General features: G+C 35.0%; 1 protein-coding gene across 1 annotated transcript; it reads left to right on the top strand.

Annotated features, from left to right (window-relative positions):
• Positions 1-2,441: 2,441 nt before the first annotated feature.
• LOC108372065 (uncharacterized) lies at positions 2,442-21,125 on the top strand. The gene is made up of 4 exons (XM_017627708.1): positions 2,442-2,452; positions 9,784-12,106; positions 19,981-20,179; positions 20,258-21,125. Exons 1-4 carry the CDS (start codon positions 2,442-2,444, stop codon positions 20,812-20,814), a joined length of 3,090 nt encoding a protein of 1,029 aa, XP_017483197.1. The 3' UTR covers positions 20,815-21,125.
• Positions 21,126-21,337: the final 212 nt, after the last annotated feature.

The following is a 21,337-nucleotide window of genomic DNA, read 5'->3' as shown; positions in this document are numbered from 1 at the left end:
CTCAACGCGTTGTTCTCATTAAGGTTGTTCATAAATTCCCTAGATAGTGCATCTGCGACGAAATTCTGCGTTTGAGCTCTTATCTGATATAGCAAAAATTAATGGCTGATGGTCAGTGAAAATATTAAGTTGTCTGACGCCATAAAGGTGGTTTCGCAGCTTTTGCAGGGCCCACTCTATAGCAAACAGTTCTCGTTCATTCGTTGCATAGTGCTCCTCTATACTGGAGAATGTTCGAGAAATCATCATAATGGGTCTTCCGCCTTGTGACAAGACGGCACCTAGTGCTTGCGAAGATGCATCTGTCGTGAGGTCAAATGGCTATTCGAAGTCAGGGTAAAGAAGGACTTCTTCCGAAGCCAAAATTTTCTTGATTTTTTCGAAAGCCGTAATTGCTTCGCTATCTAAGATAATTTAAATTTTCATTGACTTATTTATTTATTTATTTATTTGTGCCTACAGTGCCGTTTTCTAAAATAAAAATCTAAAATCTAAAGTAAAAATTTAGTAAGAGGTTTGGCGATCTGTGCATAATCCTTGATGAAACCCGGAAAGGCCAAGAAAGGATCTTAGGGAGCGGAGGGTTTTGGGAATTTCATAGTTCAGAATAGCGTCGACCTTGTCAGGGCAGGTTTTAATACCCTTGGCTGATACGACGAAGCCCAAAAATTCAACCAACACGCATGTTTGCATCGTAGAGCCTGGCAAGAATTATGCCGATATCCCTGAGATGTTGTTACTTTGTCCTTGAAAATAGAATCACATCATCTATGTAAACGTGACAACATCCCCCGATTTCGTCCCTAAGGATATCATCGATCGCTCTTTGAAAAATACTCGGCGCGTTCTCTAGCCCGAATGGGAGTCAGCAAAACTCTTATTTTCCGTTATTTACCGAAAATGCGGTTTTCTCCCTATCACGTTAGCCAATTTGATCTGGTGGAATCCTGATTTTAGGTCTAGTGTAGGGAAGTAGGACGAATGGCCTAGGTTGGCTAAGATGACTGACATGTCGGGAATCTGGTATTTATCACTAGTAGTTTTCTCGTTCAATTTCCTGAAATCAACTACTAGACGCATTTTACGTTCGCCGTTTTCATCGACTCCTTTCTTGTCATATTGGGTTATTGTACGGTGATAGTGAAGGCTGAATAATGCCATCGTTAAGCAGATTCTCTATTTCCTTATTCACAAATTCGGTTGCCGCCATTGGATATGGGTACGCCTTTGAATAAACGGGCTCATTATCTGTAGTCCTAATGGTAGCAACGACATTGGTCTTATAAGGCAATGGTGTTGTGGGGTCCGCGAACACACCTGACTGATCTTGAATCATGGCTGAGTTCCGGGGGAATGGTTGCATTGTCAACCGCAAGATGGTTTAGTCTCCCTGAATAAAGGTAAGAAGCTTTTCCTCTTTGCCATCATAGTGTAAAATTCCCCTCTTTACGTCGATCGTCGCATTTGTTTTCATTAAGAGGTCGTAACCAATTATTCCGTCAAAGCTATTAAGGTAAGGTAGTATAATGAAAGGGTTGGTTCTGCCGAGGACATTCACGAGACATTCTGAGGTGATCTTAGTTTTGCCGTGAATAGATTGAACTAAAAATGGGGTCTTTGTGGGTTTTATTCCCTTCAAAACATCTAAGTTCTTAATATAATTTGTCTATGCTCCGGTATCGATCAAGAATTTAAGCTTTACCCCTCCTAGTGTCCTTGAAATTTAAGAAAGGAGGGATTGTCCCCTAAAAAATTAACTTCATCCGAAGTTCCTAGCTCGTCCTCGTCGTAACCAAAATTGGTTTCTGTATCGTCGTATTGATCGTAAGTATAATAGTGGTTATCGTAGGTCCTTTCGCCATGGTCCTTTGCTTGAGGATCGACTTGCTGCGCTAAGCTATTAATCCTTTGAACTTTTGCTATTGGCTGCCTATCCGAACCTATTTGTTTTTTTACTGCTTTGTCTTAGAAGTTAAGACCTGCTGGTCTTGAAGATCCCTATGCGTTAGTATTGGCATTTAGGGCAGGTTTACTATAGTTCAGTAAAGGTCTCTGGTCGTACGATGTCCTTGGGAGTCGGTTAGATGTTCCTTGCATCCTATTGGTAGGAAATTGGTGGTTCGGTTTGTTTAGTACAAACCGGGACGTTGAGGCATCAACCTCCATGGGCACGGGTCCGTTCTGTCCTTGCGTTTGCTGGGAGATTTATTTGTAATGGGGTGAATTAAAGTGATTCTGACGTTCCGTATAGGTGGCTAAAGTGTTCGCAAATGCCGTGCGCTGGTGGTTGGATTGTAGCTCCTGCGCCAATCTCTCAGTTTTAAAGTTATTTTAGTAGAATTTTGCACGTGACTGATTTTTAACATTACTTTAACTATTTTGAGAATCATCGAAAAAGGTTCACTCTAACATATATCTGGAATACAACTGATTGTTCAGATATGTGGGTTTGGTAAGAATATGAAATTGGGTACTATTTTTATTTATCATTAATAGAAAGTTAACAGGGAAAAACATTTAGATCGGGTCCCTATAACATACAACATGCAACTGATTGTTGATTCACTTTTTAGTAAAAAGCCTTATATATGAACAATCAGCTTTATGGGAGCTATTTGTTATTGTAAACCGTTAATAGTTAAAACTAGTGAACCCGCATGGCGCCAAAGCGCCAACATTTAAATAAATTTTTTAAACAGGTGAAACCTATTCAAAAACCTCTAAAAATATTCCTAATGATTAATCTAACCATTTCTGAGTGATGAGAGGTCTCGCATGGTGTTGGTTTTCATGTAACTTCAAAAAATAAAACCTGTGCACATCTATGTAGAATCCCAGTTCTTTAATTTGCCTTCTCATTTTGGAAATTCGAAATAACGTTGAAGATGTGATGACCTTCAAAAAAAAAAATAATAATAGATGGCAATTCTAATTAAAAATATTATCAGCCTATAGTTTCCTTAAAACTCTTTCGTTTGACACTAATATTTCGATAATTCATTTATGTATCTTACGTATAAGTAAAACAAATTTGAATTTTCAAACAAGTGGCAACCTCTTTAAAAGTATTGTGAAGCCAAAATCTTTCGCCTGGCATTGTTATACATATTAAATTGAAAAATTGATGAATTTAGTTTTTTTAAACACATGGCAACTCTCGTAAATACTNTCTTTGTGGGTTTTATTCCCTTCAAAACATCTAAGTTCTTAATATAATTTGTCTATGCTCCGGTATCGATCAAGAATTTAAGCTTTACCCCTCCTAGTGTCCTTGAAATTTAAGAAAGGAGGGATTGTCCCCTAAAAAATTAACTTCATCCGAAGTTCCTAGCTCGTCCTCGTCGTAACCAAAATTGGTTTCTGTATCGTCGTATTGATCGTAAGTATAATAGTGGTTATCGTAGGTCCTTTCGCCATGGTCCTTTGCTTGAGGATCGACTTGCTGCGCTAAGCTATTAATCCTTTGAACTTTTGCTATTGGCTGCCTATCCGAACCTATTTGTTTTTTTACTGCTTTGTCTTAGAAGTTAAGACCTGCTGGTCTTGAAGATCCCTATGCGTTAGTATTGGCATTTAGGGCAGGTTTACTATAGTTCAGTAAAGGTCTCTGGTCGTACGATGTCCTTGGGAGTCGGTTAGATGTTCCTTGCATCCTATTGGTAGGAAATTGGTGGTTCGGTTTGTTTAGTACAAACCGGGACGTTGAGGCATCAACCTCCATGGGCACGGGTCCGTTCAGTCCTTGCGTTTGCTGGGAGATTTGTTTGTAATGGGGTGAATTAAAGTGATTCTGACGTTCCGTATAGGTGACAAAAGTGTTCGCAAATGCCGTGCGCTGGTGGTTGGATTGTAGCTCCTGCGCCAATCTCTCAGTTTTAAAGTTATTTTAGTAGAATTTTGCACGTGACTGATTTTTAACATTACTTTAACTATTTTGAGAATCATCGAAAAAGGTTCACTCTAACATATATCTGGAATACAACTGATTGTTCAGATATGTGGGTTTGGTAAGAATATGAAATTGGGTACTATTTTTATTTATCATTAATAGAAAGTTAACAGGGAAAAACATTTAGATCGGGTCCCTATAACATACAACATGCAACTGATTGTTGATTCACTTTTTAGTAAAAAGCCTTATATATGAACAATCAGCTTTATGGGAGCTATTTGTTATTGTAAACCGTTAATAGTTAAAACTAGTGAACCCGCATGGCGCCAAAGCGCCAACATTTAAATAAATTTTTTAAACAGGTGAAACCTATTCAAAAACCTCTAAAAATATTCCTAATGATTAATCTAACCATTTCTGAGTGATGAGAGGTCTCGCATGGTGTTGGTTTTCATGTAACTTCAAAAAATAAAACCTGTGCACATCTATGTAGAATCCCAGTTCTTTAATTTGCCTTCTCATTTTGGAAATTCGAAATAACGTTGAAGATGTGATGACCTTCAAAAAAAAAAATAATAATAGATGGCAATTCTAATTAAAAATATTATCAGCCTATAGTTTCCTTAAAACTCTTTCGTTTGACACTAATATTTCGATAATTCATTTATGTATCTTACGTATAAGTAAAACAAATTTGAATTTTCAAACAAGTGGCAACCTCTTTAAAAGTATTGTGAAGCCAAAATCTTTCGCCTGGCATTGTTATACATATTAAATTGAAAAATTGATGAATTTAGTTTTTTTAAACACATGGCAACTCTCGTAAATACTGTTTAGAAATAAACTATTTTCAAACCCATTTCGATTGATACCCATCTTTTGACAATCCATTTAACTTATTAAATAATTTGAGCTTATTTTTTTTCAACAAAAAAAAACATATGTTCAATTTAAAGATTTCTTAACACTCGTTTTTTTCATAACCATATTTTAAAATTTCTTGTAACTTATGTATAATTAAACAAAATACCACTTTCAAAACAGGCGGCAACCCTCTTAAAAATTATTTTCGAACTAAAGTTTCCTTAAATATTTTTCACCTGACATTGTTATAAATATTTCAAGTATCTGATGAATTAAGTGGAAATTCATTTTTTAAACACGTGGCAACCCTCCTAAACATTTTCTTAAATAAAGGATTTTAAACCCATTTCCGTTGATTACCATCGGTTAGTGATTCATTTAACTTATTAAATAATTTTAGTTTAGCCCTTTAAGCTGGGAAACCCTCAAGCACTTCAAAAATGTTCTAAATTGTCAAACTAAGTATTTCTTGAAGCTCTTTCATTTGACATCCATCGTTAATATTTCATATAACTTGGGTATAAAATAGTTCAATTAGACTTCTCAAATAGGTGGCAAACCTATTCAAAATATTTTCAAACTACTACCTTCTTAAATTCCTTTTAATGACACCCATATAGCGATTCCTTATTCACTTACCAAACTCCTTTAATTAAAATTGTATTAAATTTTTTTTAATTTTTAATTTAATTTTTTAATTAATTTGAGCTTAATTTCTTAACAGGTGGCAACTTTTTTCTAAAAAGTAATTTGGTACCCCACTTTTAAAAAACAAACGGACGGTGCGGATCTGAGGGCATTGATTAGTAAATAACGTGAGTTTAATTATTTAACAGGTGGCAACTCTTTTCGAAAAAATAAAACCTTATTGCACATCTACAGGCCAAGCGCTTTAATTTGACACCAATTTTGAAAATCGAGCGAACGGTGCAGATGTTTTACGCTGCACAAAAAAACCCTTCGCGTATTATATATAATAGATATTTAAGTACCGTTACCTCGAAAACTGGAGCCAATCTGGAAAAACGGAGGACACCTTTGAATTAAGAAGGCCCCAATTAAGTACGATAAACTATCAAAACCTTTTCCCAAGAAGAAAAGTTCAAAATCCGAGAAGAGTGTTATTATATATACAAAACATGAGAGATTATCTATCAAATCTCTCGCGCTCGCAGATAGTTAGAATATCAATACAAATTAAAACATTAACAAATCATTGAACCATAACTGGTTTGTACACTCCACTAATATGCTATTTAAACAATCTAATTTCTTAATCACTTTCGCTAAATTCCACTTCTGATGAGTCATATCCTATATAGTCATTTTTATTTACAGTCCCTACATGTTGAGTTATATTTTCTGTTGGTGGTAGTAATAAATCTAACACGTCGGAAGGTAGATTGCCAGTCGTTTTCTTAGGAACTTCCCGGAAACTGTTTATTACAGGATCGGATGTGATCAATAGCATATTAAGTAAGTCTCTATTCGTAGTAGTACGTGATCCTTATTATGAGCTTCCTGGGCTTCCTCAGAAAGCTGTCCGATTGGCAGAAGAACCGATTGTATAACCTCGGCACTATGAACAAGAATTTTGTGTACAGTAACAGGCATGTAATACCACGAATAGAGACTTCAATAAAGATTTCTTGTTTCATTTGCTAAATTTAGAAATTTTTCAATGTTAATGTCAAAGCCAGATGATAACGCCCTGAGTATGATATCGAACTTTTTTATAAGGTTCACATCCAATCCTGTAATCTCTGCACTTTTATCGGGGTTCTTAAAAAATTTGCGAGCGGTATATCCATCATTTGTATTTCCATAACCCGGCTTTCGCTTATCGACTATTAATCCCATTTCAGTTTAAAACTTTTTCTGAATCTCAGCAGAACGATGCCTCACGGCATTCTTATCAGTTCTGTCTCGCACTTGCCATTTCTTAATATGGATACGATACTTATGTGAAGTAAGCATTCTAAACAGCGAATCCAGGCGCGAAGAGTTGATAAGCCAAAACCAAGATTATTTTTATTTGCTACAAAATTCCTGTTCTCGTCATTCATCATTTTAGGTGTCGCTCCACAAATGTAGCACCTTTGAGCTGAAGATGTTTCTGTCAAAGCATTGCATATTTTACCGTCAGCCATCGTAAACAATAGTTCATGTTTAACAGATATATCTCTGCCAACAGCACTAGCTTTTGTAGGTTGCAACCCGTGTACCTCCTCTGAAACGTCATTCGTCTCGGAAACTGTCAACTCTGTATTTTCCTTAGAGAACATGAATTTAATTGGACGACAGTACATATTTGAAGATGGACGAGGGTTCTGCCAAGCAATGCCATTTTCGTCACGCAATTGAAGCGGTACAAATGAGAATACAAACAAAATGCATAGTGTTGTCACATTTGTTGAATTTTTGTTCGTTTGAACTGCCATCACAACCCCACTTACTGATTAGAGTGAATGATAAACTAGATGCCAAATTTTGTAAAACGTCCCACTGAGCAGTAACCAAACGTTCAACGGTTTTATTTAAAATCGCCTGAAAATTAATTTGTGCTCGAGTTTCATTTACGATAATTTTATTTTCAGGAAGATAGCATTCTCAGTTTGCGTTTCTAACACTATAATATGATGGAAATACCTGATGTCCCGCTTTCATACTCCACTTCCGAGTCTGTTTGTAAGAGTGACTAGTACATTTCGCGTCCACATAATATGCCAACGCCTCTTCTTTTGTCAAACATCTCTGCTCAGAGACTTTGCTACTACTACTACCATGATTTTTGAATAATTTAAATTTATCGGGACTATCACTAGCGCTCTTGATAACTTCAGCTAAAGTTCTATGACCAGATATTCGAGCTGATACTTCGGCAGCGGTTATTAATTCCGAAGTACTCCGTGACGTAATCAAGTTCCTACTCTCCTTCGTTTTGTTTTAGTACTGGAGATGTCGAACTCCTTTCGAGGCCGCCCAGACGTTGTGCCCGCAGATGTCGAAGGCTGCTCTTTATGAATGGAGGCTCGGAAGGCAAAATCTCCCTCCATCCATTCATTATTATTAAAAAAAACACGCTCCCTGCTTTTTCCGCTTTTCTTCCACTTTTCTTCTAGCTTCGATGAAAACCGACTGAAAATTTTTTTTTTCTCTTTAGCCGACTCTTCGGTGAGGACGGAGAAACCGTATCTTAAAGACCAAACTTCGTACAGCATGATATTTTTGTAATTTTTTTCATATTTCAACCATTCTTCAAACGTTACTGCTTTCGGTATCGAAAAGGAATAATCTAGAAAAAAATTAAAAGAAATAGTTGTACAGATTTGTACAGATAGAAACTGTTATATTTAGAACCTATAGGACTACAGCTATGTAATCTACAAATTTTAGACTGGGGACAGGTGGGGAAATACTACTTTTACACTAATAAATGCAAAAAGTAGCAAAAAAATTTAAAAATTCAAGATTTTGACATTTCTTGTAAAATAATAAACAGTGGTAAATACAAGATTACATAGAAAATAAATGGTACCTACCTTTGGCTTGCAATTCCATCACAAATATAAAAAACACAGCACAATAAAGCAACGGTATGCAAAATCGCAATAACACCACAATATGAAATTAAACAACACGCGTGTCCGTTTTTGCGATATCAACAATTAATTACTTATCCTTAAACAATATCAATGTAAAAATTATTTCTAATTCGTAATAATGAGAATATCGGTTGTCATTTTTAGTAATCACAATTCAAAAACTCCATGACGACTATTGTCCAGCTAGCTTGTTCTATTCGAATCACTGTGCAGCTTGGAAGGGTATCAACGTCTCGCTGGTGTTAACTTATATTTTGCAAAAAAGCATAGCAAAATAAATGCGACCCTGTGCTAGTTGTTTTGTTGTTGGAGTTGCTACATATTTCTCTCATTCCTCTCATCTCGCTCACTTAATTTGTTTTCTGTATCTTCCCAGCAAAAAATCAATAATCGCTTTTAGTGGTAACGTGTTACTTTCTGTGGAAATTCGTCACGCATAAAAATCATGTTTTGCTTTGTTCAATTTGCAGCGAAGTTGAAGTCAGTCAATGAAGTGAAGTACAAGAGTGAAGAAGTACAATTTAAGCTTAATTAAATATGCATGTATGTACATAACGATTTTTAAGTAAAATATAAATACCTAAATACATACATATGTATGTATGTATAAAACTGATTTATAAAAATTTTAATTAATTTTAATCTTTTAAGACATTTTCTGATTTCAATTTAATATAAATAAGTATGTACTTATCTCGGTATTCTACATTATTTCTCTGTAAGGCATTCTTTGTTCGCTTCTCTGGATTCTGTTTATCCATGCGTTCTCCCTTCGTTTTAAGGTAATGCTGCAGGTAAGGGCTTACCGCCAATGACATGCCCATGTTAAAATAAGGCCTTCTTGAAGCGAAAGGGTAAGCGATTCCCATCGCCTAGCTCGTTTCCAGTTTCGTTTCTGTGTGTGTTCTGTGTGTTTAAATGAGTACAAAATAAAAAAAATTATAATAATTTTTAAATACGTAATTAAAAATATCCTGGCCAGGATTTTTACAGCCAACCCACTCGCGAAATATTTCCTAACACATTAAATTTCATACAAAGTAGATGTCATCCATTAAACAGATGGGTAAAGGTCGTGCTTTTGTCGGATCTCCTACTAAAACTAGTTCATAGTTTTTGTCTTTTTACTTGTAAAATAAACATTTCTAAAATAAATGTTTTTTGATCATTTTTCGGTTTTTGTCTTTTTTAGTGCCTTTTCCTGCCAACTTCGATATTTTATTTTGCCCTTTCTAGCCTATTTCGTTATTTTATTTTGCCTTTTTATAGGTTTTTAGGTCCTAAAAATCCGTTCCCTGTTGATTACCTGTATTGTTTAAATGCTGGGTGATAATTTTCTAGGCCTTGATGATATTTGAGATGTACATAATCTCATCTTATGATTAAAAGTTATAAATTATTTTATTTTTTCTTTTTATTTAGGCTGCTACAATCAACCACCACAACAACCTCAACAGAATCATCAGCTAATCGTGGAACTGTGGAATATGTGTCTACGTCCAAAGAGTTTGAAAAGAGTGCTGTATTCCAAACAACCAACCCAAAAATTGCTCACAAAATTACTCAATTGAGTCGAAATGAGAAACAACCTAATACATTAGTTACAATCCCACAATCTGGATCAGTGAACACTATATCCAAGTATGCACGAAGTATTTCACAACCAAAGGTGAACGCAGAAACGACTCGTTCGGTGCCCGTGGTACGTGCGAATTACGCCCTTGAATCATCTCGTTCACTTGAAGAGCTATTGAGGAAACGTGAATCCGATTTACGGCGTCGCAGAGAACATGTGGAACGCCTAATGCAATGGCATCGCCGCCTTGACCGGGAAGAAGCTGAAGTTTTACAAATGGAAAACGCACTGGTTACTTATACAAAACCCATTATTACCGACGTAGTAAAGAAGATACATCAGAATCACGCTGGCGTGGTTCCTATCAAAAATATTGGTACTCGTGCAAAAACTCACCGGCGTCTAAAGGAGATAGAAAATAGTTTAAGAGAATTGAATAACATCTCAAGTACACATACGACGGCTGAAAGCAATGAAGGAAGTGGAGAAGAAAACAAAACAAATGCTTTGGAATCCGTCCGAACTAGTGGCAATAAATTAAATAAATTATGGCGGCGTCTAACTTCGCAACAAGTCGGAAAATATGTACCTAATAAACACTATGAGCTTTCGAAGGCGGATTTGGAAAGCCTTTATGAAAACGCAAAGATAGCAGTGCTTCAGGATTTTGCCCAGAATGAGGGTCACTTACCGGCTGATCTTCTTGAAAAAAGCATATCCAAAAACATATCACAAACATCTTTACAACAACAGCAGCAACATGAGTCTGTTTTTGTACCATCGTTAAATTTATGTACCAGTTCTGAACCATCTGATAAAGAAGAAGAGTCGTGGGAAGGAGCATCTCCAAATTCATTATTACTGGAGGCACCCAGTCCTACCATAGCAGCAGAAAACTTTAAGCTTTTCGACCGTGATTCGAATTCTATCTTCCTGATGACAAAGCATAACTCTGAATCGAATTTATATCCAAAAATGAGAAATTTATCGTCTTGGACAACTCGTGATGTTGGATTAATTCGCAGCCTTTCTGACACTGTATTGTATAATAAATGTCGCTCGCCACACGACAACAAAAATAAATTATTAAATATATATAAAGACGGCTTTGCCGAAAATTCCAGACGTTCCATGTCTAATGCAGATCGCCTCCCACCATACAAGACAGAAACAAATGTAAAATTGCCGCCTTTCTTTATCACATCGCAACAAAAACCATCCGAGCAAGAAAATGATGTCCTAATACCGGACGCTCTACAGTTTACTACAGCATCAAACCTACAGATGGAAGGACCATCAGTTATAAACTCCCCAAATATTTCTGGCGAAAGTACAACTCGGAGAAAAACAGCGACGGAGATTGAAGAAAATTTTGTTGACCCTAGTCTGGGCAATGAACAAAGCAAACACACTAGTTCAGAGACAGCCTTTCATACTTTAAATGATAAACTAAAACGAACTTATGATGATCAGGAAATTCAAAATAGTCCCCAGCTTATTTCCTCATGTGCTCAATCTTCGTGTAGCTCTGAAGTTAAGAGTAATGATGGTCCACATCAAATCTTGAGCTTTGTAATTTCAACAGCTTCGAATCAGGAACAAATTGACAATGATACCAGTTCCTTGAGCAAGAATATATATGATTCAAATGAAAACCAGTCGATAGATGAACAAGAATCATTCAACTCAAAAACATTTGTAAGTCAATCTGTACAAAGTCAATCATCCGAAAATGAAACTGTGGACACATACGAAGAAGATTTTGAAAGCACATGCGAATTAACGAAAATAGATGATTTATCACTGCCTCATTTCGACAGCATATTTGATACCTCTCTAGGTGATAAAAGTGGTATTGAGGACTGTGAGGACTGTGAAAATCAGATTCAAACAAGTAAAGAAAGTAAAAATATTTACCAAGATGTGCCAACATGTTCTAGAGTTTTAGAAAAACTCGAAACAACTCAACCGTTGCTGTCTAATTTAGACATTTCAACAGCAGCTCCACCGCCACTAGTACCTTCTGCAACAGATAGTACACGGTACCAATCAACAGCACAAAATATTAACTATGAAAATACTTCCCCTGTAAATACAGTGCAACTAATGCCCGATATTATAAATGAACTCGAAATACGTCGTTGCCAACAAATTCTAATTGAAAACGAGGTATGCTGATTAAACATAATACATATATGTATGTACGTACATACAGGCCCCTTCAGCAAAATATTTTCAACATGATTTTCAAATTAAACTGTTAGTGCATCTAGTGCCGCGAATTTATAAACCAACTCGCCAAAAACAGCCACATTGGCATTAGCATTTTCTTAAATGATGAGAAAAGAGATAAAATTTAATCACTCACAAGATTTGGCAAATTTCGAAAGCATCTGTTATATTTTTCGACTAAATATGAATTCAAATTTAATTGTTGGACAAATAGACTGAAGGTAATCAGCAAAAAATGGTAAAATAATAGCGGAATACATTTTATTTTGAGGGTTTTGACGGATTTAGTTATAACTTCAGGGAACTTTATTTGAATTATTATATTTAACAATTTTATTTACATTTTGGTAGAAGTTATACATAGTTGCTATTTCGGAGATCCTAGTGAACTCGATGAGGAAGTCTGATGAGGAGATGTGTTGATCTCCAAATCTAAGCCTGCATAATACTAATCAATGTATTCTTATACTTTCGAGCGTTTTTATTGATCCTCGAGAATTATTTTGACCTCAAAAGAGAATAACACTTCTTCTTACGTGTTAAGGCATCCACACACCGGTGCGATTCTTTTGGAACGAATTCGAAAACGTAAGTACGCACACATCTGCCCGATGTTATTGCAGTAAAAACTGTCAATTTATAGACACACAAAAATATTTTCAACAAAAATAAGATTCTTAACTTTTCTACATATGTACATCAAATATGTTTTGGTTTCTTACGTTAAATTTTGTTTTAATATTGCAAAATCCTTCTATTGACCTTTTTCCTTCTCAAAACGCGGCAGTCTGCAATTTCGGCACGACGAAAAGAAGAACTGTGAATGTTCGAATAAATCCTGCAGCAAAATCGTATAAGTGTGTGGTTCCTCATTTAAAACCATGGTCGGCATGGTTGTAATTTTTGTCGGAACAGATTCGCACCGACAGAATCGCATAGGTGTGTGGATACCTTTATTCCTATTGGAAAAATAAACGCTAGATGCGTGACGTCTTAGAATTGTCGTATAGAGGGAGATTCGTGGAGGATCAATACTAACCAAATACTAAAATATGATTCGGGGTCCGGTTGCATTGCAGGATTTTTTTATTTTTGTTGACGCGGTGTAATGTACATATATATGGGTGATTTTAGCGAAAAGTCTACCACGAAAAAAAAGAAAAGTCCTATATCTAACTTATTTATAGGCCGATTTGGCTTCTTTTTATACCCGAACGCACTTGTGCACTAGGGTATTATAACTTTGTTCACATAACGGTTGGTTGTATCAGGCAAAACGAATTGAGATAGATATAGACAAATGTATACATAAATGATCAGAATGAAAAGAGAAATCGATTAAGTGGTGATTGTCTGTCCGTCCGTCCGTCTGCCCGTTTGTGCACACGATAACTGGAATAAAAATTGAGATATCTTAACGAAACTTAGTAAGTACACTTCTTTCGGACGTAGGACGAAACGTATTGAAAATGGGCGAAATCGGAAAATAACCACGCCTACCTCCCATATAACGGCAATTTTCAGAAGAACGAAAACTGCGATATTTTAGTAACTACTTAAGCTTATTCACTCAAAATTGATATTAACAATATTTTTTAGACGAAAAATAAGAATATTATAAATTTTTGGAAATTGGGCGTAGCCACGTCCACTTATGGTTACATGTGTATATTTTGGTAACCGCTGCACCAATTTCTTCCAAACTCGGCACAGTTGTTGGCCTTGGTACAGCATATCAAATGGCCGGAAATTTTTAAAATCGGACAATAAACACGCCCACATCCCATATGACGGGAGTTTAGAGAAATACGAAATCTTCGATAAACCAGTAAATACTAAAGCTATTTATTCAAAATTGATGCTTGGAACAATTCTTTACCAAGAAATACGTTTATGATAAAATTTTGGAAAAAATGCGTGCCACCGCCCACTTATGATCACAGTTGTAATTTGTACCAAACTCGGTATAGTTATTGCGCTTGCCATATAAAATCAAAATGTTGAAAATTATTGAAATCGAACTAAAATTACGGGCGATTTTCATATAACACTAAATTTCAGAAATGCTTGAAACTTCAATATTTCGAAATTTAAGGACGCTAATTTACTCAAAATTGATACACCCCAGCTTACCATGTAGCGGTATCTTTCGGAAAGGTGAAAAACATACATTTAATACTTGCGCCGGGTATTTAATGTTGGGCTCCGCCCGAACTTAAACTTTCTTATAAGTNCTTGCGCCGGGTATTTAATGTTCGGCTCCGCCCGAACTTAAACTTTCTTATAAGTTTTTTTTATAAAAGTACAGCTCATTATCTAACAAAAACTATACAAATCCAAATTTCAAACTTTGTGCAAAAATTAAAAAAATCAACAAAGTTCCATTAGAATTGCAAGCCTTCTAGTTAAAATTTCTGGAAATTATCTGCGTACCAAAATACGCATGTAAAACTATTTTATTTAATTAATCTCTTCTTTTCTTCACGTAAAAAGCGTCAGTGCGACATTTAATTTATAATAAAATTTATGAAATTAAATGTAAACTAAAAATGTCCTGTAATTTTCTTTTAACGTTCCGCCACTGCGATATGTTTTGAATTCAAGTGCCACTTTTTATATACGATTACTCGGTTTTCTTTTTTTATACATCCGTACTGTAATGGCTGCTGAAGGAAAGTAATTTTTAGCAAAAAAAAACGACTTAAAAAAAAATATATATATCTATATATTTCATGATTCAATGATCGGATCTAAACCAAATTGGTATGGGACCACCTCTGAGACACTACCTTTCCGTTGCAATCGAATTATCGAAATCGGTTGACGTGGTCCAAAGTTGTGCGGTAACATACATTAAAAAAAATAAATAAAATATTCCGAAGAAATGATAACTTCCTCCTTTTTTGGAAGTCTGTTAAAAATTACATTTCACTGGTTGACGTTTTTAACTAAATTTGAAGTTTATTTTTATTTATTTATTTTCTTTAGTTCAAATTTACTGTATGTTGTTTTCTATTTATGAGTTACAGTGTTGTTGCAGGGACTTTCCAGCATAAAAGTCATAGGAACAGCACTTGGCATCAAACGTGCCTTTCCTTTACCTCCCGGTGCATTTATGAAATCTGCTGGTTTAAATGTTTAACACACAGCAACGCATTTCGCTGCAGCTCTGCCCCACAACTGCTTTCGCAATGCTCCTTACGCGAAGGACATTGAGGCACGTTAAATTAGTGGTATCTGCATTATATTTAACATCACACAAAAAAAAAAACGCTTCAGGTGTTGCATTTTTAACACATACACTAAGTATAGACGGCACAACACTACAAAAATTAAAATGTTAATTAAAATTTGTTATTCACGAACATTAAAAAAAAAACACGACATGGCCTTCAAAGCGTAACAAAATATAGGAAATATAAAAGGAAAACAAGTTGAAGTTTAAAGGTTTGGTACTCATTAGAGCAAAGTCAAAATGGCTTCTACCTGTATTTATGTTCCTTGACTGTCAATATAGAAGTATTACGATCAGTTCAACGTTAATTCTTTTGCTTTTATTTGGATTTGCTTTTTGCTTACGCTCAATTAAATTTTTATAATTTTTAAAATCAAAAGAAAAAACGTTTAAATTAAAGTGACAGGCTAACCTAATATTCGCGGCTTGCGTTTTGGTACTCACGCCGTCGAATTTGTTTTTTTGCGTCACCCGAAATTGGCTTGCGTGCGTTTGCATTTGATTTCATTGAGCGAAACGTCAAATCAAAATGTCACGCAGAACAAAAATTGGAAATTAAGTTAGCTTCATACGCACGCCGTTCAATTTCGGTTGGTCCCATACAAGTTGTATGTGCATGAGAAATTTTTGACAGTAAATTGGCGGCGTGCGTGAATATTAGGTTAGCCTGTGAGCCATAAAAATTTGGAATTTTTTCATAGGAAAATGGGTATTTTTCGGCTTTTACAAATTAAATAAGTTCTCTGCAAGAAGATTTGTTTAAAAAAAAATACGTGCATATTATGGTATATGGGGCATGATACAAAAAAGGAAGGTAGTTTCACTTTGAAATTTTTTGACATAAACTTATGACGTTTATACTCGAGTATCACTGCCACCTCAACAAATTATTGTTTTGGAAATTTTATTATTTTTTAAAGGAATTTTTTATGCATTAAAAAATAACAACACGCAAGGTAAATTTACTTAATTCATCGTATTAGCATAGCTATTAATAAGTGTGTAGTAATTTAAAATACCTTAAATTACCTTACCGCATCAAAATTAGGCATTATATGCAGTGCTCCATGAGATATTAATAATAATAATAGATTGGCGCTTACACATATGTTAGTGTTTGGCCGAGCTTCTCCTCCGATTTGTGGCGTGCGCCTTGATGTTGTCACACAAAGCGGAGGGACCTACAGTTTTACGCCGACTCCGAACGGCGATTGTATTTTTATGAGAAGCTGTTTTTCATGGCAGAAATACACTCGGAGGTTTGCCATTGCCTGCCGAGGGACGACCGCTGTTAAGAAAAAACCTTTTTTCTATATTTTTGCGATGTTGCTTTGACCAGGGTTTGAACCCAGGCATTGTGGAGTGGAAGCGCGCACTGCTTACCACTACACCACAGCGGCCGACGAGATATTATTATAGATATTAAGACGTTGCTTTAATTTGGATCCGTTTTAAAGGACATATGAACAAAGGAATAGTTAAAAAGTAACTTATCGTCAATGAAAGCACTATGGAAGCATAAGCTTAGAGGGAGGTAAAAAAATTACAAATTCTTAGAGCTCCTTGTTGTAGTATATAGACAAACTACTCGCTCTACTGCTGCTGGTGCAGGGTTTCGCTTAGATTGGGCACATCCTTCCCGAGGCTGAAAATTTTCCGCCGAAAACTGGTTGGAACAAGCAAACAACACCAAGTTGAAGTTACCATGCACATGGCCATCCCGAAATATGCAGCTAATCGTAATAAATAATGATGAAAATAATTTCATAAACAAATTGATTATCTATGTGCATTACACAATGTAATAGGAGTATTTTACTTGTCTTCCCTTTTATAACTAATTTTAGAAATAAACCACTAAAAGCTCGCTATAAAATGATGCTCAAAATATATTCCTTGAAATAATTTTTTTTAAGTAAAAAACCACTTTTTAGTTTCTTCAAAGAATATGGTAGCTTCAATTTAAAAGAAAACGTGAAAAGCACAGTTTACTTACGTCAAATGGGAGCAATGGCAGTTAAGATGAAGTAAAACTACCTTTAAATATTTGTATCATGATATGGGGTATGGAAATATCCCTTTTCCCTAGCAGTAAACTCTTTAGATGGGCAACAATGATATTTTTTAAATAAGGCAGATCGGAATATGCGCTCTCTGGGAAGACAATACCTGTAATTATTGTACCATGCCTTGAATTTTATTTTACTGCTAACTTGACGAAATTAAGCACGTCAGAAGCCAAAGAAAATGTCAAAGCATTACAAATGATTTTTCTATCGACTTAAAATACAATTTTTTAGAAGAATGTCGCCACTTTCGTGCCCAGTGCAGTATAAAAAATTAGGATCGGAAGAGCGCTATTGTTGGAACAGCTAAGAGCTGAAGGTCTTCAAATCATCTACCCTACTGTGCATATCGCTCTTCGTATGTGAGTGTGTACTCCCGCCAGTAACTGGTAGGATGCCAGTAAAAGCATAGACAGACGGCAACGTTGACCCTGATTAACGCAGCTCTAACCACTCGACTGTTGTGAACGCCAAACTCCAAACTAGTTTGTTTGCTTACTTGTACTTGTTCTATGCTTTAACCCCGCTTTGATAACTTAACTGAAAGTTGCTGAGAAAATATCCATACATCTGTGAGACGTTTAATTTTTGCGATAATAGCAATGAAATTTTCGTTTTGCAGATATATGCTCTTAAAATATTTATTCAATATTTATATGTATTTTACTCATAAATTTTCCTTAATTAAAAAGGAACAAAAAACCAATATAATATTTAATTTCCCGAAAGAGAGCGCAAAAATTTTAAAAGGCAGACGTATTTAGATTATCAAAGCAGGGTTAAGTAATGAACCAATTGCCATTTGAAATACATTTTTGACAGAACTCCAAAAGCAAATACAAAAATTTTTCCAGCGCTGGGCATGCAACGACAAATGTTAGCCGCAGGGTTGCCACTTTCATAAATTATTACCAAAATTAGTAGATACAATTTGGGTAGATATAAAAGTGATTTTTTCATTTTGGTAGCTTTTTCTTAAAGAGTCATTCCATATGAAAATATCTGAAAATACAAAAAATCATCGCGGGCCCATTATAGATTTTTCTATAACTTTGACGGCCACTTCTTTAGGGTCCTGAAGAACAGAATTTACCCAAAATTTAATTCTTAGAACGCTGTTTCCGCCTGTCCGAACCAAAAGTTTAAAAAATCGCAATAAATGAAATACGACAAATGAAAGCTAACAAATTTCCCAAAAACCGTCTATACATCAGTAAGTGTTTCATCAAACAAAAACAAAAAATCTGGAATGATTAATTTTCCAGAACTATCAGACCTATCGAAAAGCTTTCTAGCTTTCATTTGCGGTATTTCATATTAAGATTGTTAAATTGGTTCGTAAGATATACGCGATTAAGTGTAATCATTTTTTGTTTTAAGCTGAATAACGGCAAATTGAAAATATCTTAAAAACCTATCCATAGAATAAAAAATTAAGTCGATTTTCGGAATCACCGAGCAATTCTTTATAGGAATTCGATAGTGGCATCCATTGAAAATTTTTGCTGTAAACCAGTGTTATTAATGGCACCTAACATTAAATTGGATTATAATAATACATAGAAATAAATTTCTGAACTAGATTTTTAAATAGAATCTTCTATAATCGAAATCCGGCCGGACTTTAGCTAGATTGGTGATATTTTATCGATAATACATTTCGATAAAAGTCGGCAAAAGATAGATTTTATATGCCGTACCTAAATAATGGAAGCTGAAAAAGGGCTGCTACTATAGGGTCTCGGACGGACAAGACTGCAAATCCGTCACTGGAAAGAATTCTCGAAAACTGTTTAAAGTAACAAGGTAACATACATAAAAAATTATTCCAATGAATTCATAACCTCCTCCTTTTTTAACCGATTTCCAAAAAAAAAGAGAATCGGAATGTCTTGTTTTTATTTTTTTATGTATGTATGTATGTTACCGCATAAATTTGGACCAGGTGAACTGATTTCAATAATTTTGTTTTTTATCGGAATGATTTTACCTCAAGGGTAGTCCTATACTAATTTAGTTTAGATGCGATCATTGGATCGTGAAAAAATTGGCAGTACTCTTAAATTTTTATATGAGAATTGAAGTCGGTTTTGTTTCTTGATTAAAAATGAAAATTAAAAAAAAAATATTAAAACTGGTAAAACAGTTGAGGTTATATCATTTTATCGCAGTTGAAGTTGAAAATTATGTTGAACCGCTTATGCTGAATGTATGTATGCAAGTATGTAAACAAGAATCTGTGGTGTCAGGTATAAAAATGATAATTCCACAAAAAAAAATTTACTAAAGTAAAAATAGTAGGTATATGTATGTATGAAAAGGTGTAGATGGAAAAATAGCTTTTCATGTAACATATAACCATTGAAAACCTGTTCACTGATGGCAAAAATAATAATCATTTCATTTGAAATACAAGCGGAATTTTTCCAAGAGGTGAAGTGGTGCTATCATTTCTATATGTGACCCACAGATAACCAGAATGAGATTTTAGAACTATGTATACTCAATAGCAAAAAATTAAACAGTTCGACAATCCTCCATCTGTAATGCCGTATATGTACGTTCGTGAAATCCCTAATAAGCCTCCTCCGCCATATGTACCCCCCGCCCATGGAAGTCCAATGACCACTATATTTCCTTCTGAGGAACGAATTAAAGAAATAAGCTATCGACGCACACATGAATTGTACAGCGAACTTTTAAAGACTGGTAATCTTAGAGCTTTTATATAAACAGTTTAAATATTTATTTATTTTTGCTATTATGGTTTTTGTTCTATAATTTAAGATTATATAAACGAATCTGGCGAAAAGCTACCTTCGGTAATGGACGAAAAAATAACAAACATCTATGAGCGAATAATACTTGATATCTGCCGTGAGTATTTAGACGAGCATGTGGAGGTTCTTAGGAAAGGTGACCCAATAAATTTCTACACTCACCTGGCTTTCTTTAATCCACCCAATCGATTACGATGTATGCAAGAGTCTGTTTACAAAGAAGTTCGACGTTGTCTGGCTATGGACAAAACAACCAAACGGCGTACTCCAATTTATTCAGTATATGGTCAAAGAGCGAAGCGCGATCACATCGGTAAAATTATAATCCAAGAAATGTATGATGAAGACGAGAAATGGTGTAATTTTCATCGCGAAGAAAATGAAGTCGTGGAACTTATTATTTACGAAATGGTCCAGAAACTTTTAACTGATGTAGCTAAGAAAGTTCTTGTTGAGGAAGGAGGCACCATTGAAATCTCAAACGTAGATAAGGAAGATGAAAGTGATGAAAATATACATCTCATTTCTCATGTTGCGGAATTAACACCACTTAACAGTACATAACTAGAATCAAACCAATATCCACTTCTGAAATGCTAATTGATATTGATTTTGATTTCATACGGTTTTCTTGGAATTTGTACTTATTTTTACAAGGTCTTCATTAAATATTGATTTTGTCTTTATGCATCGTACTATACAAACGAAGTACAGTATGGTGTTTCGTACAAATTTTTAGCATAATAAATCAATACAAAGCAATAAAAGAATTGTACTTAATATTTTAGTCTGATCGTACATAAATTCGACAATCCCATTTAGTTTTAGATTTTGCACTTTTTATTGAATTTTAATAAAGCAATCGCTATATCTTTTCATTTGCGAGAACTTTTTAATGTAATGTTGTATTGGTATTGTTGCATGAAATGAAAGCACCTTCAAATGAAAGGAGGGTAAATTGTGGCTTCCTGAATTTACATATGTATGTGACATCACCAGCAAGGACACCACAAATTGGAGAAAAATCTCGGAAAACACAAAGAGAAATTTGAGAGCTCGGGATATTTACATATTGCTACCTTGATAT

Source organism: Rhagoletis zephyria, unplaced genomic scaffold (assembly GCF_001687245.7).
Source record: "Rhagoletis zephyria isolate East Lansing unplaced genomic scaffold, Rhagoletis_zephyria_1.1 Rzeph_scaffold_05414, whole genome shotgun sequence".
In the NCBI taxonomy this organism is placed as follows: domain Eukaryota; kingdom Metazoa; phylum Arthropoda; class Insecta; order Diptera; family Tephritidae; genus Rhagoletis; species Rhagoletis zephyria.
This window is presented reverse-complemented; position numbering and strand designations above follow the sequence as displayed.

Coding starts and splice junctions, on each gene's coding strand:
- LOC108372065 (XM_017627708.1), top strand. Junction 12,107..19,980: donor AAATTCTAATTGAAAACGAG/GTATGCTGATTA, acceptor TATACTCAATAG/CAAAAAATTAAACAGTTCGA. Junction 20,180..20,257: donor CAGCGAACTTTTAAAGACTG/GTAATCTTAGAG, acceptor CTATAATTTAAG/ATTATATAAACGAATCTGGC.